Here is a 20652-nt window from a genome sequence, read left to right as displayed (position 1 = left end):
CCCACCAGCTTGCTGTGGGGGCCACAGAAAGTCTGGTGCTGTCCCTGTCCTCCATACTGGGTATTCCCATAGTTCCCCATGGAAATAGCCAGTAACCAGAACATCCTAGGAGGCCAAGGGATAGCAAAGGATCCACAGAGCTCCTCCTGGACCCACCTGAGCCCAGATTGTCCTAACCACCTCTTCCTAGACCCTAACAAGTGGCCCCAGGAGATAACAGATGAGACTTTACTCTGGTGAATTCCTGAGACACTATATTCTAGACACACAGGCCATGTGTAGTTAGGATACCCTGTCTATTCCCTATTACAAACCATTCCAAAGTGTGGTAGGCACTGATTTTATTAATAAGTCAAATTGATAGGAAAGACTGAGGACACTCGGGACATTTAGTCACAGTGCTCTGTCCCAGAGGGTTAAGGCACAAGTGATGCTTAATGAAAATGCATAGTTTGTGTACCTACATGCACGCGTCCTGGCCCCTCACATAACATCCGTGGAGCCATCAACAGCAGTGGAGATGACCAAGGCTGTCACCAAGAGAGTGGGCTGGTAGCTCTGGGAAAGCATATGCTACATCACCCTACAGACAGACATTCCAACAGCAAAGCCAGCCTTTTCTTTCTCTCTACTGCCAAGAACTCACTGGGCAGGTAAACTGCTCTCACTTGGAGAAATGTGAGTGAGGCTTTGCATTCCTGTGGCTTTCCACTGTGAAGACAAAGCTAAGTTCTTCGTCTCTGGGACCCCCTGAGAATTCCCAGGAAGTACTGAGAGCTGTGTATGCACCACGGAGGGGCCTGAGAGCTTGGAAAGCTCCCCTCCCTGGACCAGCTCCTCTTGAGAGCAGTCACTGCTGCCAGGGGGGCAGAGCTGGGCCCCCTTTACAATATCCTTAGGAGAGAAGGCTTGAGTTAGTGTGGCCAGCCTCAGGGAAGCCCAGTGTAGTGCTGAGGCTAGCAAAGGGTGAGTGAGTGGCCAGGTCCTAGGCTTTAACCACTCTAAGCAGTTGAAAATCTAACACCCTGACACCCACATCACAGGAAAACAATGGGGATGGCAGGTATGTGACAGAGCCATTCAAGCCCAGGGAGGTGTAAGGGCTTGCCAGGGGGGCTTTTCCTGTGTGGAGTGTGGAGTCATCCCTAGGACAGTTACCATTCAGCACAGAGACCGGCAACACAGGCCACAGCAAGGCAGCCCAACTGCTCAGTCTCTGCCTGCAGAGACTCCCTCTAGTCCCACACAACCTGGGAGAGAAGGTGGCAGCCTGTCCTGGTAGTGTGGGTGGAATGTCAGCAGAAGAAATACAAGATACGGTCACCAAGGTCCCAGAGACCAAAGGCAAACACTAAACTTGGAGGTCCTGAGCTCTGACTTCAGTCACCTGCCACTGGAACTGCCAGCAGTTCCTTCAGAGAGAGGACACAGTTCACTTGGGGTGCACAGAGGAGCAGCTGGGGTCTCTGTCAGCTGCTGGGCCTGGAGTTCAGGAAGAGACAGGCTGTAGAAAGGGCGGCAGGCCAGCTCTTTCCAGTCAGGTTCTGGGCAAACTTGGACAACCCTTTTCCAGCAGACCCTGAACAGCACGGCCCTAGACCCACAGCCTCTGGGACTATTGTGGCTTAGTCCTGCCTAGGGCAGTGCCTATTCAGTCAGATCTAGGGCACCCAGATGTCAGGCATGGCTTCCCTCAGCTCTGCTCCAGGCTGTCGTCAGTGGGCTGTACCACGGTGTAGCTGCCCTGGCTGGAGGAGAGCTGCCGGCTGAAGAAGGACGTGGTGCGCTTTGGTTTCACCCTCTTGATCCCCTTACCTGTGAAGGTGAGAGACACAGGCTGAGAAGAGGGGCTGGGTGGGGAGGCTGGGACAGCTTCTTCTAGAGTTTGTTTGAACTGTGCCTTCCCCTCAGAGCTGTCATCATTCTGAGCCTGTCTCCACTCCTGATCCATCATCAGTGGCAGGACAGGGAACCATGGTCACCCTCACCAATCCCAGACAGGGATGACTCCAGACTGGCTTTGCCCAGTGATTTTCACTAAGTACAGGTGACAATGGGAAGCAAAACAGATGACAGAGGGCAGTGGCGATAGTCAGGGTGTGATGACAATGGCACCTTGGTCTGCCTGCTCACATCCCTAAACCCATCAACTCATGAGGGAAAACATCCAATTCCAACAACAGGCCTTTTACAAAATACTCAGCTAGTATCCCCTCAAACATTCTGGCCAAACAAAGGCATGAGAACTACATGCAATGCAAGGCCAGGGTGTCTGAGAGCCATTTCAAGTTTTGGGTCAGCACAAGCAACAGTGAAGACAGTGTGTATTATACCAACATTAAAAAGAAATAAATGTTGGGGCTGGAGAGATGGCTCAGCGGGTAAGAGCTCTGGCTACTCTTCCAGAGGTCCTGAGTTCAATTCCCAGCAATCACATGGTGGCTCATAATCATTTGTAACTCTAGTTCCAAGGTATACGATACTCTTATTTTGTCTTCCTTAGTAAGTGTAAGTAGTACACAGACACACATGCAGACACTTACTGACATAAAATAATAAACTAAGCTGGATGGTGGTAGTGAACACCTTTAATTCCAGCACTCAGAAGACAGAGGCAAGCAGATCTCTACAAGTTCAAGGCCAGCCTGATCTACAGAGCATGTTCCAGGACAGCCAAAGCTACATAGAGAAATCTTGTCTCAAACAAACAAACAAAAAAATTCTATCAGGGTCTAGTATGAAGCCTTATCTCTTATTTGGCCTGGAACTAACTTTGGTTTTGACTCAGGCGTCCTGGGAAAATTCTCTATCGCTGAGCCACCTCCCCAGCTCAAGATACTTAAAGCTCTGAGATTATATGTACCACACCCAAGTAAAATATGCTTTTTCAGATTATGAAAATGACTTCATCTGGATGTAATGGCACTTAACCTGTAATCTCAGCGCTTTGGAGATAGAGGCATGAGGATCCGGAATTCAAAGTTGTCAGTTATATATTCAAGTTTAAATCTAGTCTAGATAAGAAGGAAAATGTCCAAAACAAGCCAACAAATAAACAGGCAGGGAAGGTGGCTCCCACCTTTACTCCCACCAGTCGGGGGACAGAGGCAGGCGGGCGGTTCTCTTGAGCTCAAGGCAAGCCAGGTCTATACAGAGAGCTCAGAGATACACAGGGAAATCTTATCTAAAACAACAAACAAAAAACTGTTTGTATGTTGGGGAAATGGGGTTCATGCACCACAGGCATGTATGTGGAGTCAAAGGACAACTTTGTAGAGTTTGCATTCTCCTTCCATCAGTGGTTTGGGTTCTGAGGCTGGAACTTATGTCTTTGGCCTTGGTGGCAAGTCTCCTTACCTGCTGAGCCACCTCACCAGTCCCTAGCCCCCAAAACACTTTTTATCTTGGAATAATTCTAGGTGTACACACTCACACCTATCATCAAAGATATTGGATGGAGCAGTCCTCCCTTGTAACCCTTCCCATTCTCAGGAGCCTTCTCATTTTTCCTTAATATATCTCAAAAAAAAAAAAAAAAAAAAAAAAACCGAGATATTAGCAAGCTAGGAATGTAGCTCAGGGGCAAAGCACTTGCCTAAAATGACTGAAGCTCTAGGTTCGGTTCCCAGTACATTTAATTTTTTTTTTTTCCCCCGAGACAGGGTTTTTCTGTGTGGCTTTGGAGCCTATGCTGGCACTCGCTCTGGAGACCAGGCCGGCCTCGAACTCACAGAGATCCGCCTGCCTCTGCCTCCCGAGTGCTGGGATTAAAGGCATGTGCCACCAACGCCCAGCTTTGTTTTTTTTTTTAAGATAGGGTCTCAACCAGGCAGTGGTAGCGCACGTCTTTAATCCCAGCTCTCTGGAGGCAGAGGCAGGCGGATCCCTGTGAGTTTGAGGCCAGTCTGGTCTATAGGGTTAACCCCAGGACAACTAGAACTGTTAAACCAAGAAACTTTTTTTGGGGGGAAGGGGGTGGTTCGAGACAGGGTTTCTCTGCTTTGTTGACTGTCCTGGAACTAGGTCTTGTAGATCAGGATGGTCTTAAACTCTCAGAGATCCACCTGCCTCTGCCTCCTGAGGGCTGGGACCAAAGGCATGCACTACACCAAGAAACTTTGTCTAGAAAAACAACCACAAAAAAAAAAAAAAAAAAAAAAAAAGGGTCTCACTGGGTAGCTCTTTGATGGACTGGAACCTGATTATATAGACCAACCTGCCTTTAAACTCACAGAGATCCTCCTACTTTTGCCAAGGTGTGTGCCACCACACATGGGTAATTTTTTTTTTAAAGATTTATTTACTATGTATACAACATTCTGCCTCCATATATGCCTGCACGCCAGAAGAGGGCGCCATATCTCATTACAGATGGTTGTGAGCCACCATGTGGTTGCGGGGAATTGAACTCAGGACCTCTGGAAGAACAGCCAGTGCTCCCAACCGCTGAGCCATCTCTCAGCCCGGGTAATTTCTTTTTAATTACGTGTTTTTTTCTTTGTGTGTGTCTGGATATATGGGTGTGCCTGACATGGTGTATGTATGTGGATGTCAGAGTCCATTCTGTTCCCTACCCTGTGGTCCAAGGGATCTAACTTACCTGTAAGGCTTCATGGCAAGCATATTTACCCACCAAGCCATCTTACATTGGCCCTAGTACTACACTTAAGAAAAAAAAGGCATGAAAAGTTTCTTTCCTGTTTTCCATGTTCCGGAAGACGCTACTATGGATATGTTTGTCAGGGCAGCGGTAAGATGGGACCAACAGGAAATTTCCCTGAGGGCTGAGGCCCCAGCTCTTCTCCCACCCTCTGGAGTCCCTGTGCATGGTGTGATCAGGCACACCATCAGAGGCTTACCATCTTCCACATAGTCAATGGTGGAGAGATGCTGAATCCGGCTACACACCACACTACCCTGCCTCCGCAGCTTGGGGCGCTGAGTGGGTGGTGGAGAGGAGCTGGGAGCTTCCTGAGGTCCAGATGCACTCTCCTGGGGCAGAGTGGGCTCAGAGGCCTGGCTCAGCTCAATGCAATACTCAATTAGGCCACTCATCAGCTCAGCCTGGGGAGAGGAGAGGGGCTGGAGTGAGGTCACAGAGCAGCAACTGTTGAAGGACATCACGCAGACCCACAGTCCTAAAGCCTTTGTTTCTGGTGAGGGCTGAGGGGAGGGGAGGGGAGGGGAGAACAGGCAGGCTTTCTAAAGACTAGAAAGCAGGGAAGATGTCTGGTGTGACTTCAGAGGTAAGGTCTAGAAAGGAGGGATGTGCTGGTCAGAAGGCACACAGCTCACGGGACTGTGAGGACGTGCTAGTCAGAAGGCACACAGCTCAGGGAGCTGTGAGGACGTGCTGGTCAGAAGGCACACAGCTCACGGGACTGTGAGGACGTGCTGGTCAGAAGGCACACAGCTCACGGGACTGTGAGGACATGCTGGTCAGAAGGCACACAGCTCAGGGAGCTGTGAGGACGTGCTGGTCAGAAGGCACACAGCTCACGGGACTGTGAGGACATGCTGGTCAGAAGGCACACAGCTCAGGGAGCTGTGAGGACATGCTGGTCAGAAGGCACACAGCTCAGGGAGCTGTGAGGACGTGCTGGTCAGAAGGCACACAGCTCACGGGACTGTGAGGACATGCTGGTCAGAAGGCACACAGCTCAGGGAGCTGTGAGGACGTGCTAGTCAGAAAGCACACAGCCAATTTGGCCTGTATACTAAGCTCCAGGGCTATATAGTGAGAACTTGTCTTAAAAACAAAAACAAAAACAAAAAAAAAAAAAAAAAAACACCAGGGAGGTGGAAAGATGGCTCAGGGGTTAAGAGCACTGGCTGATCTTCCAAAGGACCCAAGTTCAATTCCCAGTACCACATGGCAGTTCACAGCTGTCTGTATCTCCAGTTCCAGGGGATCTGACACTATCACAGACATACACGAAAGCAAAGCCCCAATGTACATTAAAAAACAAAACAAAACAAAACAAAGAAACCAAAGCAAGGCTGGAGATGTAGCTCAGATCACAGAATGCTTTCCTAATATGCATGAAGCCCTGGACACTCCTCAGCACCACATAGACAGGGCACGGTGGCTCATGTCTGTAATCCTAGCACTCAGGAGGCAGAGGCAGGCAGATCTCTGTGAATCTGAGGTCAGCAATTCTACAAAGCAAGTTTCAGGACAGCCAGAGCTGCAGAGAAACCCTGTCAAAAAAAAAAAAAAAAGGAAGAAAGAAAGAAAAAAGGAAAGAAAAGGAAAAGCCAGCCAGGCTTAGTGGCACATTCCTTTAATCTAGCATTCAGAGGCAGAGGTAGAGGCAGAGGCAGGCCCATCTCTGAGTTTGAGGCCAGCCTGGTCTAGAGAGAAAGTTCCAGGACAACCAGGGCTATAAAGAGAAACCTTGTCTCAGAAAGAAAACAAAAAAGTGGGGGTGGAGGGGTGGGGGGCATTGCTGGAGAGATGGCTCAGTGGTTAAGAGCACTGGTTGCTCTCCCAGAGGACCTGGGTTCATTCCCCAGCACCCACATGGCAGCTCACAACTGACTGTAACTCCTGTTCCAGAGGATCCAAAGCCCTCACACAGACACACACTCATGCAAAACACTGATGCACATAAAATTTAAAAAAGGGGGTCTGTTTCCACATAAAACCCTATGCAGAAATGTTTGGTGTAGCTTATTGGCAAAGTCAAAGTGGGAACAACTCATATGCTCTTTAACAGGTAAGTGAGCTGTGCACCTGTGCAGCTGATCACTGAACAATAAAAAGGGATAATGGGACCTCGGGGTGGGGGCCACTCAGTGACAGAGGATTTGCCTAATGTGTATGCAGTGGGTTTCATTGCCCAGCAGCAGAAAGCAAGAAAGGAAAAAGAAGAGAAATATGGAGGAATCTATATGGAGGAATCTAAAATATGTTGTTTAGTGAAAAGCAGCCACCCTCAGTGACTGCCACATTACACAGTGAAGGGCTGAATACAACTTGTGTCTCTATTTGCTGCTTAGTAGGTATCTGGGTATTCAATTTTTTGGAAGACCAGACGGAGAGGGCATGTGTTTTCAAAGATAGGAGTCCTGCAATTAGTCTATGTACTAAAAGAAGAAAGAGAGGCAAGAAAGGCTCAGAGCAGGGACAGCTCTGACGTGGCCTGAGGGGAAGAATGGGTGGTGGGTGGTGGGCAGAAAGAAAGGATATCTCCTTAACACAGGCCCTCGGGGCCTCTTCTCTCTGCACCTGTTCCTCAGCGCAGACATTATGGGCTGGCCCTCAAGGGACAGCCTGCAGCTGCCACCCCTGGAGTGATCCCAGAACAGGTGCAGAGCTCACCAGAGCTGCTCAGGCCAACCGACACCAAGCCAGACACCCTGTTCCCAGGCCCTGGGCAGCATTCCAACCTCCTTCCTGGGCACCCGAGAGCTCCCATGGTTTGGTATTCACTGGACCCAGCCTTTCTGTCTAGTGTGTATGACCACACATCACTACCTGCTTGGAGTAGATCCTCAGTAACTTGTTGACAGGCATGCCCTCACTGTCACCATCAAACTCTAGCCACAGGACAGGCTCCTCCTCCTCAGGGGAAGTGTGGTCCCAAGACAGCTCCTGAAAGCCCAGGCCCAACAACACATGCTGGGCAGTGGGAAACAAAGAACAAGGCTTTAATCCCAGCACTCGGGAGGCAGAGGCAGAGGCAGGCGGATCTCTGTGAGTTTGAGGCCAGCCTGGTCTCCAGAGCGAGTGTCAGGATAGGCTCCAAAGCTACACAGAGAAACCCTGTCTCGAAAAACCAAAAAAAAAAAAAAAAAAAAAAAAAAAACAAACCCACAAAGGACAAGGCTTAAGCTTCTATTTCCCACTGGGCCCCCATCAGGCTCCACCTGAAGAAGACACTTAACCAGGGTGCTTGCCTCTCCACACTGGTGTATTTTCCTTTCTGAGAGAGGGTCTCGTTATGTAGCGCTGGCTAGCCTCAGGCTCACAGGGATCTGCCTGCATCTTCCTCCCTCTGCTGGATTTGTTTTGTTTTTTTGAGACAGGGTTTCTCTGTGTAGCTTTGGAGCCTATCCTGGCATTCGTTCTGGAGACCAGGCTGGCCTCGAACTCACAGAGATCCGCCTGCTTCTGCCTCCTGAGTGCTGGGATTAAAGGTGTGCGCCACCAACGCCCGGCCCCTCTGCTGAATTTATTTATTTTCTTGTTTGCTTTGTGGTTCTGAGAACTGAACTCAGAGCCTCATACATACAAGGTGAGAATTCTACCACTGGGTAGAGCCCCAGTCCTCCACACTAAGTCTGCATCTCTTCCAGTATGACGCCAGGAATCCATATCCTTCAATGCTCCCCTCCAGCAGGTTAGGCCCCTGATGGCCAGGGAATCAGCCAGGGCAAGCAAGGGTTTTGCCATGAGAACAGCGGGGATCGTTATGCCAGGGCACAGGTGTAGGCAACTACAGTACAGGGAAGGCTGCTGACTCCACAATTTACACAGCAAGCCAGAGAGCTCAGCCAGCCCAGGGAGCTCCCAGCAGGAATCTTTGTGGAAAATGGCCAGCCAGCCTCCACCACTGGCCAGGAGCAGCAGCCAGGTGCTGCCAGACACTACACTCAGAGTCAGAATCCCAGCTGCCACCCCTAGTCGTGGCTCTGAAAAGCAGACCCAGAACAGACTCAGAGAAGGTCCCAGAATGCATGAGCACAACTCCAGGGACATTTGAGGGAGGCAGAGTCACCTACAGTCTACTCAATCTGTTCCTAGGACGCTTGCAGTCCTCAGGGAACCAAGAAGACATGGACAAGACCCCCACTGCCATCTGCCCCACCAAGGGCAATTCAATCCCACCCTGAGGAGCCAGGCTGAGGTGGTACCTTCTCCCTGCTGTCGATGACATGCACACCTTCCAGACTGATGGCCACGGTCACTGGTTTGCGTCCGCCTCGATGCAAGAAGCCCTGGGCTGGCTTGTCGATCTCACCATGGAAGAAGGCACACCTGGGGAGGGCACTAGTATCAGCGGTTCCCTCCAGCACCCAGCACCCAGCACCCAACACCCAACACCCACAGGAACACTACTCTGGGTATCCAGAAGCTTAAGCTGTTTGGATGACTGAAGGAAAAATAGAGACCTGCCAGGGGGGTGGGGGGTGGTGGTGGTGGTGGGGTGGTGGCAGGAAGTAATAGGGAGGTATTGGGGGTGGTAACACCTGATTGGCTGTGTAGGACTAGACTGAGCAGGTGGAAAGAGGGCCTGGATAATGCTGGGCGGACACTGTGGGCAGAAGGAAAGCACAAACCCAGGAAAGAGGACAGAGCCAGCTGCATCAGGGACCCCAAGGAGCCTGGGTGCCTCAGGTGAGGGGGAAGGTTGAGCCTGCTGCACTGTCCATGGCAAAAGTCCTTTAGCAGCAGGGACCTGCAGGGGCACTTGGGGAGTGAGGGCTGCCGAGAATAGTGGCATCTGGGCTTAAGACTAAAGGGAAGGGTGAGGTGGTTTCTGGGTGATAAGACACCTAACTACTGTCTCCTCTATGTTAGGCCATGCTTTCACCCATTCTGAGGCTCTCCCTTGCTGCTGGCACTTGCCTAAGCCACAGCCCAAGTCAAAGCTGGTTCTCTCCATGCAGGAGGGGACTAGGGGTGAGTGCACTCCCCTCTTCTGGAGAATTCTACACCCCTCCTCGGCTCTTAGGTTCAGCTGATGAGGAAAATGAAACTGTCATAAGACCCCCCCCATTTCCATTTCACACGCTCCTGGGTCTCTCATTAGTGAGTATATGCACACCCATGCACCACACAACACACACACACACACACACACACACACACACACACACACACACACACACACACACACACACACACACGTCACCTCATCTTATATAAAAACCGAAAGTTTGTCCCTGCTAGGCCTACATGTCCTGCTCCATTGTCCAGTAAAACTCCATAAAAGCCAATCACACTCGCTGTCTCACCCCACCTCATCTCCCCGCCTGTTTTTTTGAGACAGGGTTTCTCTGTGTAATAGCCCAGGCTGTCCTGGAACTCCTTGCTCTGTAGACCAAGTTGGCCTCAAACTCACAGAGATCCGCCTGCCTCTGCTTGTGGAGTACTGGGGTTACAGGTGTGCGCCACCACCGCCTAGCTGGTTCACGCTTGTTTTCTAACCCTCTTCTCATACTACCTACTCTCCCACTTCCAGCAGGCTGAGGCCAAACCGCCGCACACAGATGAGCTCAGTGGGGAACAATGAACAAAACATTGAGGAGGAAGGACTGGCGCACGAGGCACCTGGCATGAAAACACTCCTGCCGGAGAGTCTCCTCCACACCGTGCCTCTCCTCCACTCATCTCCCAGGCCATTTCTCAGGGTTCCAGATTTGAAACAATTCACCAATCATTTTTTTCAGCCCCAGACTGGGAACCCAAATGCCTGTGTGGAATCACCACTCCGGCATCTATTAGGCATCTTTCAGCGGGCACATTCAAAGCCAAGATCCCGCCTACTCCACTGAAGCCCGCATCCCAGCAAAGGACAACTGGTCCAAACAATAGGCTATAAGTTTGGAAAACCATCTGTGTCTAGATTACAGCTCCCACCTCCTCTACTCTCCTGGCTGCTATTTACAGTGGTTCCCTACCTCTGTTCTCCCACTCAAAGGGCAGCTTCTTCACTGTGTGGGGTATGCCCAGCAAGAGAGAACTATCTGTTACACACTGTGGATGAGCAAGAGCACTAGCTGAAAGGGCAATCAGCCAGGCCGATAAGTGGCTGTGGTGGGTAGGAGAGGACCGAGAAGGAGTGCTGGCTGGAGATGGGAGGAGGAGCAGATATTCCACCTGGGGCAAGTATCAAGCCAGCTCTTAAAGAGGATGGTGCCACTGGAGCACAGGTGGGGTCTCTTGCTGCCACACTGTCAAGCCTGGGGGTGGTCTGGAGGATAAAGAGGGGACAGGAGCTCTGGAGATACACCACTTACCCGTAGAAGGGCAGCTCATGGCACTTGAGGAGGTAGGCACGATAGTGGGAGCCCAAGGTGGTCTCATGCTCACTGTCACTGCCTGTGGCTTCCTTTACCTGGCGGTAGGCATTCAGCAGACCTTGCTCTCCTGGCCCAGTCTTGGACCCTCGGCCCCGGAAGGCAGCAAAGAGGCCATGGCCTCGTTTGCAGAGGTGGGCAGGGAGGAAGGAGTCCAATTTCTCCCTGGAGTGGAAGGAAAATGGGGTAGAAGTGGCTCTTCCAGGGGTGTTAAGGTCCCCAGGGTAAGTACCTTGCTCATAGGGTGGACAAGGCTTGGTAGGTGGCATGGCTTAGGAACCCTTCAAGGCACGACTATCCAAGGCCCTCTGTTGTGCAGTAGGGTGGCTGAGTGTTTCTCTGTTCTACCAGCTCCCAAATAACAACAGAGAGACTTCTTGTTAATAATGAAAGTTCGGCCTTAGCTTAGGATTGTCCTTCTAGCTCTTATAAGTTAAATTAACCTGCTTCTTTTCACCTACATTTTATCATGTGGCTTTTTACCTTTCATTTTGTATGTCTGACTCCCTCCATGTCTCCTTGGTGTCTGACTTGCACCTGGATTCATCTCTTACTTCCTCTCTCTCTGCTCCAAGTCCCACCTATACCTCTTGTCTAGTTATTGGTCGTTCAGCTCTTTAGTAAACCAATCACAGTATTCTATTTGCACACAGTGTACAAATAGCTCACAACACAGTAGGGGTGACAGAGGTGCTGAACTGCAGAGATTCCCCACTATCCCCACCCAGCAATGGCCTGCTCAGCCTGGCTCAGGGTCAACCCTGCCTGATATGCAAGAACCACTGTTGACTGGGGGTAGGGCGCTCTTCCTCTCTAAAAAAAATGGGGTTCACAGAGGAAGGGAACTTGTAACAACGTCCAAGCCATGGAGGGGATAACAGACCCAGAGGATTCACGGGGGAGCCCAGGGCAGCAGGCCCAGGTATGGTCAGTCAGTCTGGAGCCTCTCCACAGGACAGGCTCTGACAATGTAAGACCAGCCAGGGGCACCTGCCTATCTGCAGAGTAGGGAGAGATGCCACACCTATTCCTTACACTAAAACATGAAAAAGCTCTGCAAGCCTAGGCCCAGGACTTGGGAGGAGGTCCCACAAGAACAGGCTATAGCTACCATCTAAGGCCACACCCTGATCCTGCTCTCCTGCTGCACCAGGCAAAACCTCCCTTCCTGTTAGCACCATCGTTCACCCAGGAAACTCAAGAGAATACTTTAAGCTGACAGAGACAGGGTGTCACCAGGACCAATCTTCACCCAAGAGGGAAGGAGACAAAAATTTTAACACCCACTCCACTGCACGCTGGGCACTATGGGGAACCCTTTTCCCATCAAATGAGGTGTGGTGACTGACACTCAGGACCAAGGGAGGCTTGGGAGGTGCTCTGGTCAGCAGGATGGGAAGCTAGAGAAGGGCAGAGAACAGTCTGGCTGGAGCAGATATCAGAGCAATGTCTGAGTCCTGAGGCTGGACAATTGAGTCTTCTGAGTGAATGAGACTTTTTCCACCCAAAATGATATGAATGGTGTGATGCTCTGTGCTGGGTCACCCATTAGTGAGCATATCCACACCCATGCACCACACACACACACACACACACACACACACACACACACACAATGTCACCTCATATATTATAAAAACCACCCTGACAGGGGGCTGGAGAGATGGCTCAGAGGTTAAGAGCACTGACTGGTCTTCCAGAGGTCCTGAGTTCAATTTCCAGCAACCACATGGTAGCTCACAACCATCCGCTATGAGATCTGGTGCCCTCTTCTGATGTGCAGATAGATATACATGGAAGCAGAATGTTGTATACATAATAAATAAATAAAATCTTAAAAAAAAAAAAAAACACCCTGACCATCGGGATTTGCATGTCAAATGAGCGAACACAGGAATTTCCTGTGCAAATGAGTTAAATGAGTTGAGCTGGTCTTCTTTATTTATGTGGGTTTTTGTTTTTGTTTTGTTTTTTTTTAAGGTATGTGTACTCTCCCAACATGCCAGAAGAGGGCACCAGATCTCATTATAGATAGTTGTGAGCTATCATGTGGTTGGGGTGGGCGGGGGGTGGGGTGGGGGGAGGGGTGGTTGAATTCTCAGAACCTCTGGAAGAGCTCTTAACCACTGAGCCATCTCTTCAGCCCCAGAGCTGGGCTTCTTTTCAGGCACAAGAAAAACAGACTTGCTCATCTTGAGGTTCAGGACACCATGGCCACCAGCCTTAGACAGCTTGGCTGTAGGCTTTCAGGGGACTTTGAACACAGGGTAGTCCTGCCAGGCTCCAATCACCAGCATGGGGTCTCTCCTTGATGACTTACCTACTCATCACAGGACTGGGGAAACAAGGAGCCCTGGTTAGAAAAAGACTGGAATGCAAGTTTACTAGTCACCAGAATTTGTCATAATTTTTGTTTGTTTGCAACAGGGTTTCAGGTAGCTCAGGCTGGCCTCAAACACACTATGTAGTTAAGAATGACCTTGAGCCAGGTGGTAGTGGCGGCGGTGGTGGCGACAGACGCCTTTAATCCCAGCACTCAGGAGGCAGAGGCAGGCGATCTCTGTGAGTTCGAGGCCAGTCTACTGAGTGAGTACCAGGACAGGCTTCAAAACAATTCAGAGAAACCCTGGGGGTGGGGGAGATATGACCCTGAACTTCTGATCTTCCTGCTTCATTCCCTGAGTGTTTATGGAAATTGCCAGCATGAAACTCCATGCCTGGCTCACAACTCTTTACCCCAGGCTGGCTTGGAATTCATGGCAAGCCAGTCTCAGCCTTAAATGCTAGGATTACAGGTGTGAACTAGACCTTGACCCTGGAATTATTTCTACACCTCTACGGAGGCAGAGAATGACCTGGTCTGCTGTTATGGGAGACGCCACTCTCATCTTTCTAGACATGAACCAGAAGCAGGTATTGGCTTGGTGAGTATCTGGGGAACAGGATTCTCTTCTTGGGGTTTGGAGTTTAGCTCAACCTTAGTGGTTACTGGGAGGGTCATGTGGTTACTTCCTGGCTGGGACTCTAAAAAATAAAAGCACAACTCCCTCCAGCCTTCAGCTAGAGGTAGGGCTCCATCCACATGATCTGTGGCCCCTTGTGCTGAGGACACCTCTTAGACAGCATTTCATGTGTATCCACTGCCCACAGATTGAGGAAAAAGGTGCTCAGAAAAGTAGAGAGCACACCAAGGCCACCCAATGAGTATGCATGCATCAGAAGCCGGACTCAGGACTACCCACCCACCTTGTGGGACCTAGAACCACTTGTAGATTCTTGCTCAGCGATTTTCCCACCGAGTGCCCATCTCAAGTCTCACTGTCCTTACCTCAGAGTGCAGGCAGCAGGCTGGCCAGGCTGATAAGGCCCAAGCTGCACACGGCACACGAGGGCACCCAGCACCTCACAGTCCTCCAGGTCACAAGGGTATCGAGCAGTCAGCACATTGCCCTTGGCTTCCTCATAGAACAGCCGCAAGACCGCCTCATCGTGGATCTGCAGGCCAGCGTGGCATGAAGATAATGGCTCAGAGGAACTGGGCATGGTATGATTGCCTAGGCATCTAGGGGTTCGGGGGAATGGGCACTGGGCATGCGTTACCACCTTACCTGGAGCTCTCGGCGCTTTGGGAAGAACACATTCCTTCGGAACTGAAGGGAAGGCTCGTCTGGGGAGAGGGGCTAGAGTCAGTGCCTGGTCCGCTTGCATTACACAGCCCCAACCTGTCCTGCCCTAAACGGCCACCCCATCTCCCAACCTTGGAGAAAGCCCTCCTGAATGGGGGGTGCTGGCTAGACAGTGAGCACACAGCGTCTCTGTTCACAGCCTCTCCCAGCCTAGCCCTCCCAAGGCTCCCTGCAGGTACCCCCTTAAGTTCTTCTGTTAGGGATGGCTGACAAACCGCCGGGTAGGTGGAATCCCGCCCCAGCAACACTGACCCATGGCCACATCGTCATCGGAGGCATCGGTGAAGCGCAGCAGCAGCTCTGGCCACTGGCGGCCCAGCTTGTAGGGCTGGTGCTTGGGTTTCAACTGCACCTCTGCAGGGTAAGAGAGGAGATGGCCATGAGGCTGCTGACCAGGCCAACAGTGCCGACTCACCCATCAAACTGCCCGCCAACAGTGAGGACAGTCACAACTAACAACTGAGCAGGACAAGAGTCATGTCAGACAATTTAAGTGCTTTCACCCTGGAGCAGCCCTGACCTGCACTCTCACTTGGAGAGAAACAGGTTCAGAGGGATTGGGTCACCTGTCTCACAGCAAGGGACAGATTCAGCTTGTACACTGGGCCCTGTGAATTAGGTTGACAGTGGTCCCGAGATGTTGCTTGAGAGGTGAGGTGGTGTTGAGCTCACCCAGGGATGTGCTGAGATGTTTGGTGAGGGTGCCACCATGTGTGTGCCAGATAGATACCAATGGTTCTTTGGATCACTTAGACCTTCTGGACCCTGATCTTGACTACATAGCAGCCCCAGCCTCCAAGTGGCCTTCTTGCCTCAAGCCTCCTCCATCCAACCTTTGCATCTAGCTCCAGACCTTTCTTGTCCTATTTTTCTGACCCAAGTTTCCTAGAGAGGGCCCACGTTCCTCCTCCCTCCCATCCCCCACTCTCCACAGGCTCCCAAAATGGGGCTGAGGAACAAGATTACTCACTTCACCTGAAGCCCATAAGAGATGACAATTTCACAGGGCCACACACAGCAGCTAGACAGGACCTGAGCTTAGCTTCCCAAGTCTCCGGTTAGCACACATTTGACTCTAGAGTAACACACTCTGAGTCCTCCAATGGAGGATCCCATGGGTCTGATCTCTGTCTGTCCCAGCACTGAGAAAATCCAGAGTGGGATGGTAGGCCTGGGGACAAGAGTGTGTTCCTCATGCCTTCACTCCCAAGTCCCCGAGATCCCACCATCAGACTAGGGCTATGCCAACAGCACAGCTTCAGACTTCTGGGTGGGACCGTCTTCCCTAGTGGCCATCATCCAAGTAAGACAAACACACTTCCTGGAGCCAGTTCCATGCAGATGATGGGGAGAAGGCCAAACACACCAAAATGAGGAGCATGAAGCCTATGCCTCCCAGGCACTCACAGCTGGGAAGGCAGGTCCCTACTCTGCTTTGTATGGGTGTGTGTGGAGGGGGAGTGTCCTGGGGTCTGAAGTAGCCTTTCAGCCTCCTACCCCAGCCTGGGAAGAACGTGGGTGTTAAGTATCCTGCAGCCTCAGGCACTCTCCTCCTGGACAGTCAGTCCACACAGGCAATGCATTCAGTTCTGGCCACGAGCAGGCTATGGGAATGCGAGGGAGCAGGGTGAATAGAGTGAGGAGGAACAGTACAGGGAGCCTCTTGTGAGAACAGGAGCCACCCACTAGGACCCGATATCCCCAGCTTTCCACATATCCAAGGGGCCCACAGCCCTGACCAGCAGCTCAGAGGGCAAAGGAGGGGCTGGGCCAGCAAGAAGAGGGTGGGTGTGAGCCTGGGGCAGCAGATGCAGGAGGAGCAAGGATGGGGGCTGGAGCTCCACCCACAGGGCAGAGGCAGAAACCCTAGGGACCCCAGAAAAGGAAGGCACCAATTCTAATCCCTGGGGATGTCAAATTCTTGAGGCCAAATGCCTTCTTCCACAACAAGGGGAATAGTCACTCTTTTTGTTTGTTTGTTTTCCGAGACAGGGTTTCTCTGTGTAGCTTTGGAGCCTATCCTGGCACTCGCTCTGGAGACCAGGCTGGCCTTGAACTCACAGAGATCCGCCTGCCTCTGCCTACCAATTGCTGGGATTAAAGGCATGAGCCACCAATGCCCAGCTGGGGAATAGTCACTCTTGCTGTTTTTTTAAACACTGGGGACTGAACCTAGGGCCTTGCATAGGCTAGGCGAGTACTCTACTACTGAGCTGTATCCCCTCCCTCAAAGGGAATTTTTAAAAAAGACATACTCTGGTATATGCTCAACCTAAATAATAATAACATGTGCGGTCATGAATGTGGAAATCAGAGTGCTATTTGAAGAACTTGTTCTCTCCTTCCACTACATAGGCTCCAAGGATCAAACTAGGGCCACCAGGTTTAGCAGCAAGTGCCGTTACCCACTGAGCCATCTTGCCAGCCCTCAAAAGAAAATTTAAGTTCAGATAATATGCCTGGTGCCAGCACTGATTTATTCCCCAAATGATGACAAGGATCCCCCTTTAGTCACTTTCCTTCTGTGTCAACATGCTCAGGGACCATAATGAGGGACTTTATTTACCGGCTCCAGAGTCTATAAAACCCTGTCTCCATTCCTATCCCACTTTGAGGCCCCAGCCTGCAAGGGCAGGAAGTGTGTGGTCACAGGGCCAGAAACCAGGTAGGGTGGAGAAAGCCATGTTCCTCTTCTTCCTACAGCCCCACTCCCCACTCCTAAGCAAAGGCATCCCTGTCCAGGGCCACTTGCTGAGCCATGTCTACACTCTTCCTTACTGCCAGCCGTCCAGAGGCTCGACACTGTGGTCAGCCTTGGTCCTGACATCCACTAGCCTACAGCTCCAGGACACTCATGGGCAGACCTGAGCCATAGGAAAACACATAAGTTATACTCTCAGGGTGTGGCCCAGATTGCATGCTCTGTAAGCAAGGGGCCTTCTGCTCTTCTGAAGGTCAGGTCGAGGCTCCAGTAGTACTGCACCAGAACAAGAAAAAAAGGCAGCAAAGACAAAGGATCCACAAACTTCCTCAGGGCTCTGGGACACACCAGGTCCCATCCTTCCCTGACAGGAAGAGGACACAGGTTCTGATAGCTAAACCCTCTCTCTGCACCCCCCAATCTACCCCTACCAGCCTTCTCAACCCCTGCTCTTGCCAGACCTTACCTAGAAGAGGGGAGACAAGCCAGAGTGCAAAGGCATCCAGGGCCACATCTGGGAGCTGCAGGACTTCATGGACTGCGCGGTGCAGCTCCTGGGCACTGATGGAGGACAGGTTCTCCACAGCCAGGGGCACTACTGTGTCATCAGCCAGGTACACCAGCACATCAGCTGCTGGAATATAAGTCAGACAGGGACAGTTGAGGCCCACCACCAGGCCAATAAGGCATTCTCCACCCCCTTTGCTCCTTTTTATGGCCCAAGATATACTGACATATCCCCTCAAGACCCCATTAGCAGTGAGGGTGCTTATGGCCAGGTATGGGGGCACACACCTGTAGTCCCTGGAGGATTTCAAGTTTTAGGCCAGCCTGGGCTATACAACAAGACCCACTATTTTAAAAATAAATAAATAATAAAAGTGCTGCCTTTATGGACTTTTTGAGACCTCAAATTACCCAGAAACTGTAGCTCAGATACTAGCCCCATTTCACCCAAGACCCAAAAAGTTCCGCTTATCATGAAAACCACCTCCCTTCCTCTGTGACATCAATACTACTGTATTTCCAACAATATTTCTCAGGTGGAAAAGTAGGACAGGGGTAACCCATCCTGAGGTCACAGTTCCCCATCAGGCTGGGAGCAGGGCCAACTAGTGACCTTCTGACTCTGTCTGGGTCAGACTAAGAGGGCAATGGCAATTTCTGAGGCCACCCAGGGTTACAGGATGTCCAGGTCACAAGCTTTGCTAGGACTCTTCAAAACTCTAGGGATCAATACTGTGACTTTTGCAGAAAGCTTTAAGTAGACTAGAAAGAAAAAAAAAAAAACAAAAAACCAAACAACTCAAATAGCCAAGTGTTCCCTTATAACAAGCTTAGGTTTGGAGCCCAGAGCCAGTGGAAGATGGTTGGCAGGGTACTACAGGCCCCAATAAAGGAGAACTGAGTTTGGGTGCTCAAATTCGCAACTTGCAATCCTTGCCTGCTTTCTACTTATTGGCTGAGTCCAGTGGGACTCTGTGTCAGTTTTAAATCTGTAAAAATAGTTAAAAACTCTTCTTCAAAAGGTCACCACCAATCCAATAAGCCTGTAAATGTGCTAGGCACAGCACCCAGCTAACACACTGAAGAGATTTCTTAAGATTCTGGTCTCTTCTGGTCCAACAGCTACTTTAAGAGATCAAACAGTCTCCTCCAGGAGACTGAGGTTCAGATTCATTTTATAGGCAGGAAAACAAGGCCCTGAAGGCTCAAGTTCATGATCACTCTGGCCCGTTCCAGTAGTCTGGGACCTAACAACCTCTCTGGGGCCAAACTGCCTTCCAATAAAACAAAGAGGAAGAGAATCCCTGCTTTCAAAAGGCTGTCTGTAAGAAAGAAATGGTATAAAAAAAGTGGTGTCACTTTCTATTCATGTGTCTTCATTTGAACACAAGCCTTTTCACAATGAGAGAAGATTCAAGAAGACTATGGCTTGCTCACTACGCCAGTGACAGAGCCCAGCTAGGTCCTTTGACTTCTATGAGTGTGTCACACCTTAACACATCTTATTTCTTTCTTACTATAACGTTAACTTACTGAAAAGAAGACAAACTGGAACCACGTCCCCAGGGCTAGGACCAAGAAGGATAAAGAAGAGACGAAAAAAGGGTAGAGACCTACCTCGGGCTCCCACGGAGGAAACGCTGCTTCGGTGGGACCGCTCCGCAGGGCCGGGCTGCCCCGCGTTACCTTCTGCCCCATCCATCTGCAGTAGGAACCTAGGCAGATGGTCTCCTCAAGCTTTCAGCCAAGAAGCAAAGGGGTCCCGGGCTCGGTCTACAGGTCTTAATCTAAGTACAGGATTAAGTGCGGAGACTGAAAGTGGGGCGTGACCCTCGGCCGAGTGCAGGTCGGGGTGGTGCTGGGTCAGGGCAGTGACCGTCAGGTGCAGGGGTCGCAGGTCGCTTGCAAGGGATGCCCGGGCAAGTCAGGGCGCGTCCCCGCCTAGGGCGGAGACCCGGGCAGGGAGTGGCCGCACTCTCACCTCGCAGGGTCGCGGAGCTCGCTGCCTCGGCCAGAACGACACCCGATTCTGGCCTTCAACTCTGGACCCACCGCCACGCCCGCCAGCGGAGCCTCAGACTCCCGCTGAGGGTCGAGACGCCGGCGCGCGGAAGCTACGGTGGGAGGAAGTTCGGACCCGAGGCCTCGCCTCTCAGACCGTGGGAGCCAATCGGAGCCCGGAGCCTCGGCGCACGCGCGCTCACTCGTTCCGTCCTTCGGCCCCTTCCACCAGCCCGCCCCCACCCCAGCTCCGCGGGCTCTGCGCATCCCAAAGGCCCCTGGCAGGAGTCCAGTCTAGCCCTGCCCCTTGTTGTGTCCGGCAGAGCCGCCTACTTGAATGACCTGTGTTGCTCCGTGCACAAGACCCTTGATAGGATGTGGCCATGAAAACCGAGGATGAGGGCGCGAGCTGTGCCGCTACCTCTCCGTGTGCCTTGGCTGGGCCCCTCTCTGAAATGGAGATGCTTCCCTGAGACCAGTGCGTGTCTAGAGGGCAGTGGGTGGTGTCGCACAGTCCTCCCGAGCCTGTAGTGAAGCGCCCTTTCGGCCCCCAAGGGAGACTGGCTCTTGGCCTTGGACAGGAGTAGGGCCCTTGTCCTCTAGATCTGTTTTCACCTGTAACATGAGGAACTTGGACTGAATGGTTCTCAATATTCCCTTTACCCTCATATTGTGTATGTATGTTGGAAACAGAACTTGCTGTGCTTCCAGGGTGCAGTCACGTTAGCC

General features: G+C 51.4%; 1 protein-coding gene across 4 annotated transcripts; it reads right to left on the bottom strand.

The window, feature by feature from the left end:
- Nucleotides 1-324: 324 nt before the first annotated feature.
- Nucleotides 325-20068, bottom strand: LOC100768591 (FERM domain-containing protein 8). 4 transcript variants are annotated; one of them, XM_027408548.2, is made up of 11 exons: nucleotides 19904-20064; nucleotides 19540-19637; nucleotides 17882-18046; nucleotides 14967-15068; nucleotides 14637-14695; nucleotides 14357-14523; nucleotides 10969-11193; nucleotides 8860-8983; nucleotides 7481-7624; nucleotides 4860-5064; nucleotides 325-1815 (listed from the first exon to the last, which is right to left on the bottom strand). In XM_027408548.2, the coding sequence occupies exons 2-11, from the start codon at nucleotides 19622-19624 to the stop codon at nucleotides 1694-1696; spliced, it is 1398 nt and encodes a 465-aa protein (XP_027264349.1). In that variant the 5' UTR covers nucleotides 19625-19637; nucleotides 19904-20064; the 3' UTR covers nucleotides 325-1693. The 4 variants fall into 4 exon arrangements, with proteins under 4 accessions (XP_027264349.1, XP_027264348.1, XP_027264351.1 ...); XM_027408547.2 differs by having other exon boundaries at nucleotides 17882-18049; nucleotides 19904-20063; XM_027408550.2 differs by having other exon boundaries at nucleotides 17882-18049; nucleotides 19540-19709; nucleotides 19904-20046.
- Between the last annotated feature and the right edge of the window lie 584 nt (nucleotides 20069-20652).

This window comes from Cricetulus griseus, chromosome 3 (assembly GCF_003668045.3).
Source record: "Cricetulus griseus strain 17A/GY chromosome 3, alternate assembly CriGri-PICRH-1.0, whole genome shotgun sequence".
NCBI lineage: Eukaryota > Metazoa > Chordata > Mammalia > Rodentia > Cricetidae > Cricetulus > Cricetulus griseus.
The sequence above is the reverse complement of the archived record's forward strand: the minus strand, read 5'-3'. Positions and strand labels throughout refer to the sequence as shown.

Coding starts and splice junctions, on each gene's coding strand:
- LOC100768591 (XM_027408547.2), bottom strand. CDS start 19,624: ATGGATGGGGCAGAAGGTAACGCGGGGCAGCCCGGCCCTGCGGAGCGG. Junction 14,696..14,966: donor CGATGACGATGTGGCCATGG/GTCAGTGTTGCT, acceptor CCCTCTCCCCAG/ACGAGCCTTCCCTTCAGTTC. Junction 1,816..4,859: donor CATTGACTATGTGGAAGATG/GTAAGCCTCTGA, acceptor TCACCTTCACAG/GTAAGGGGATCAAGAGGGTG.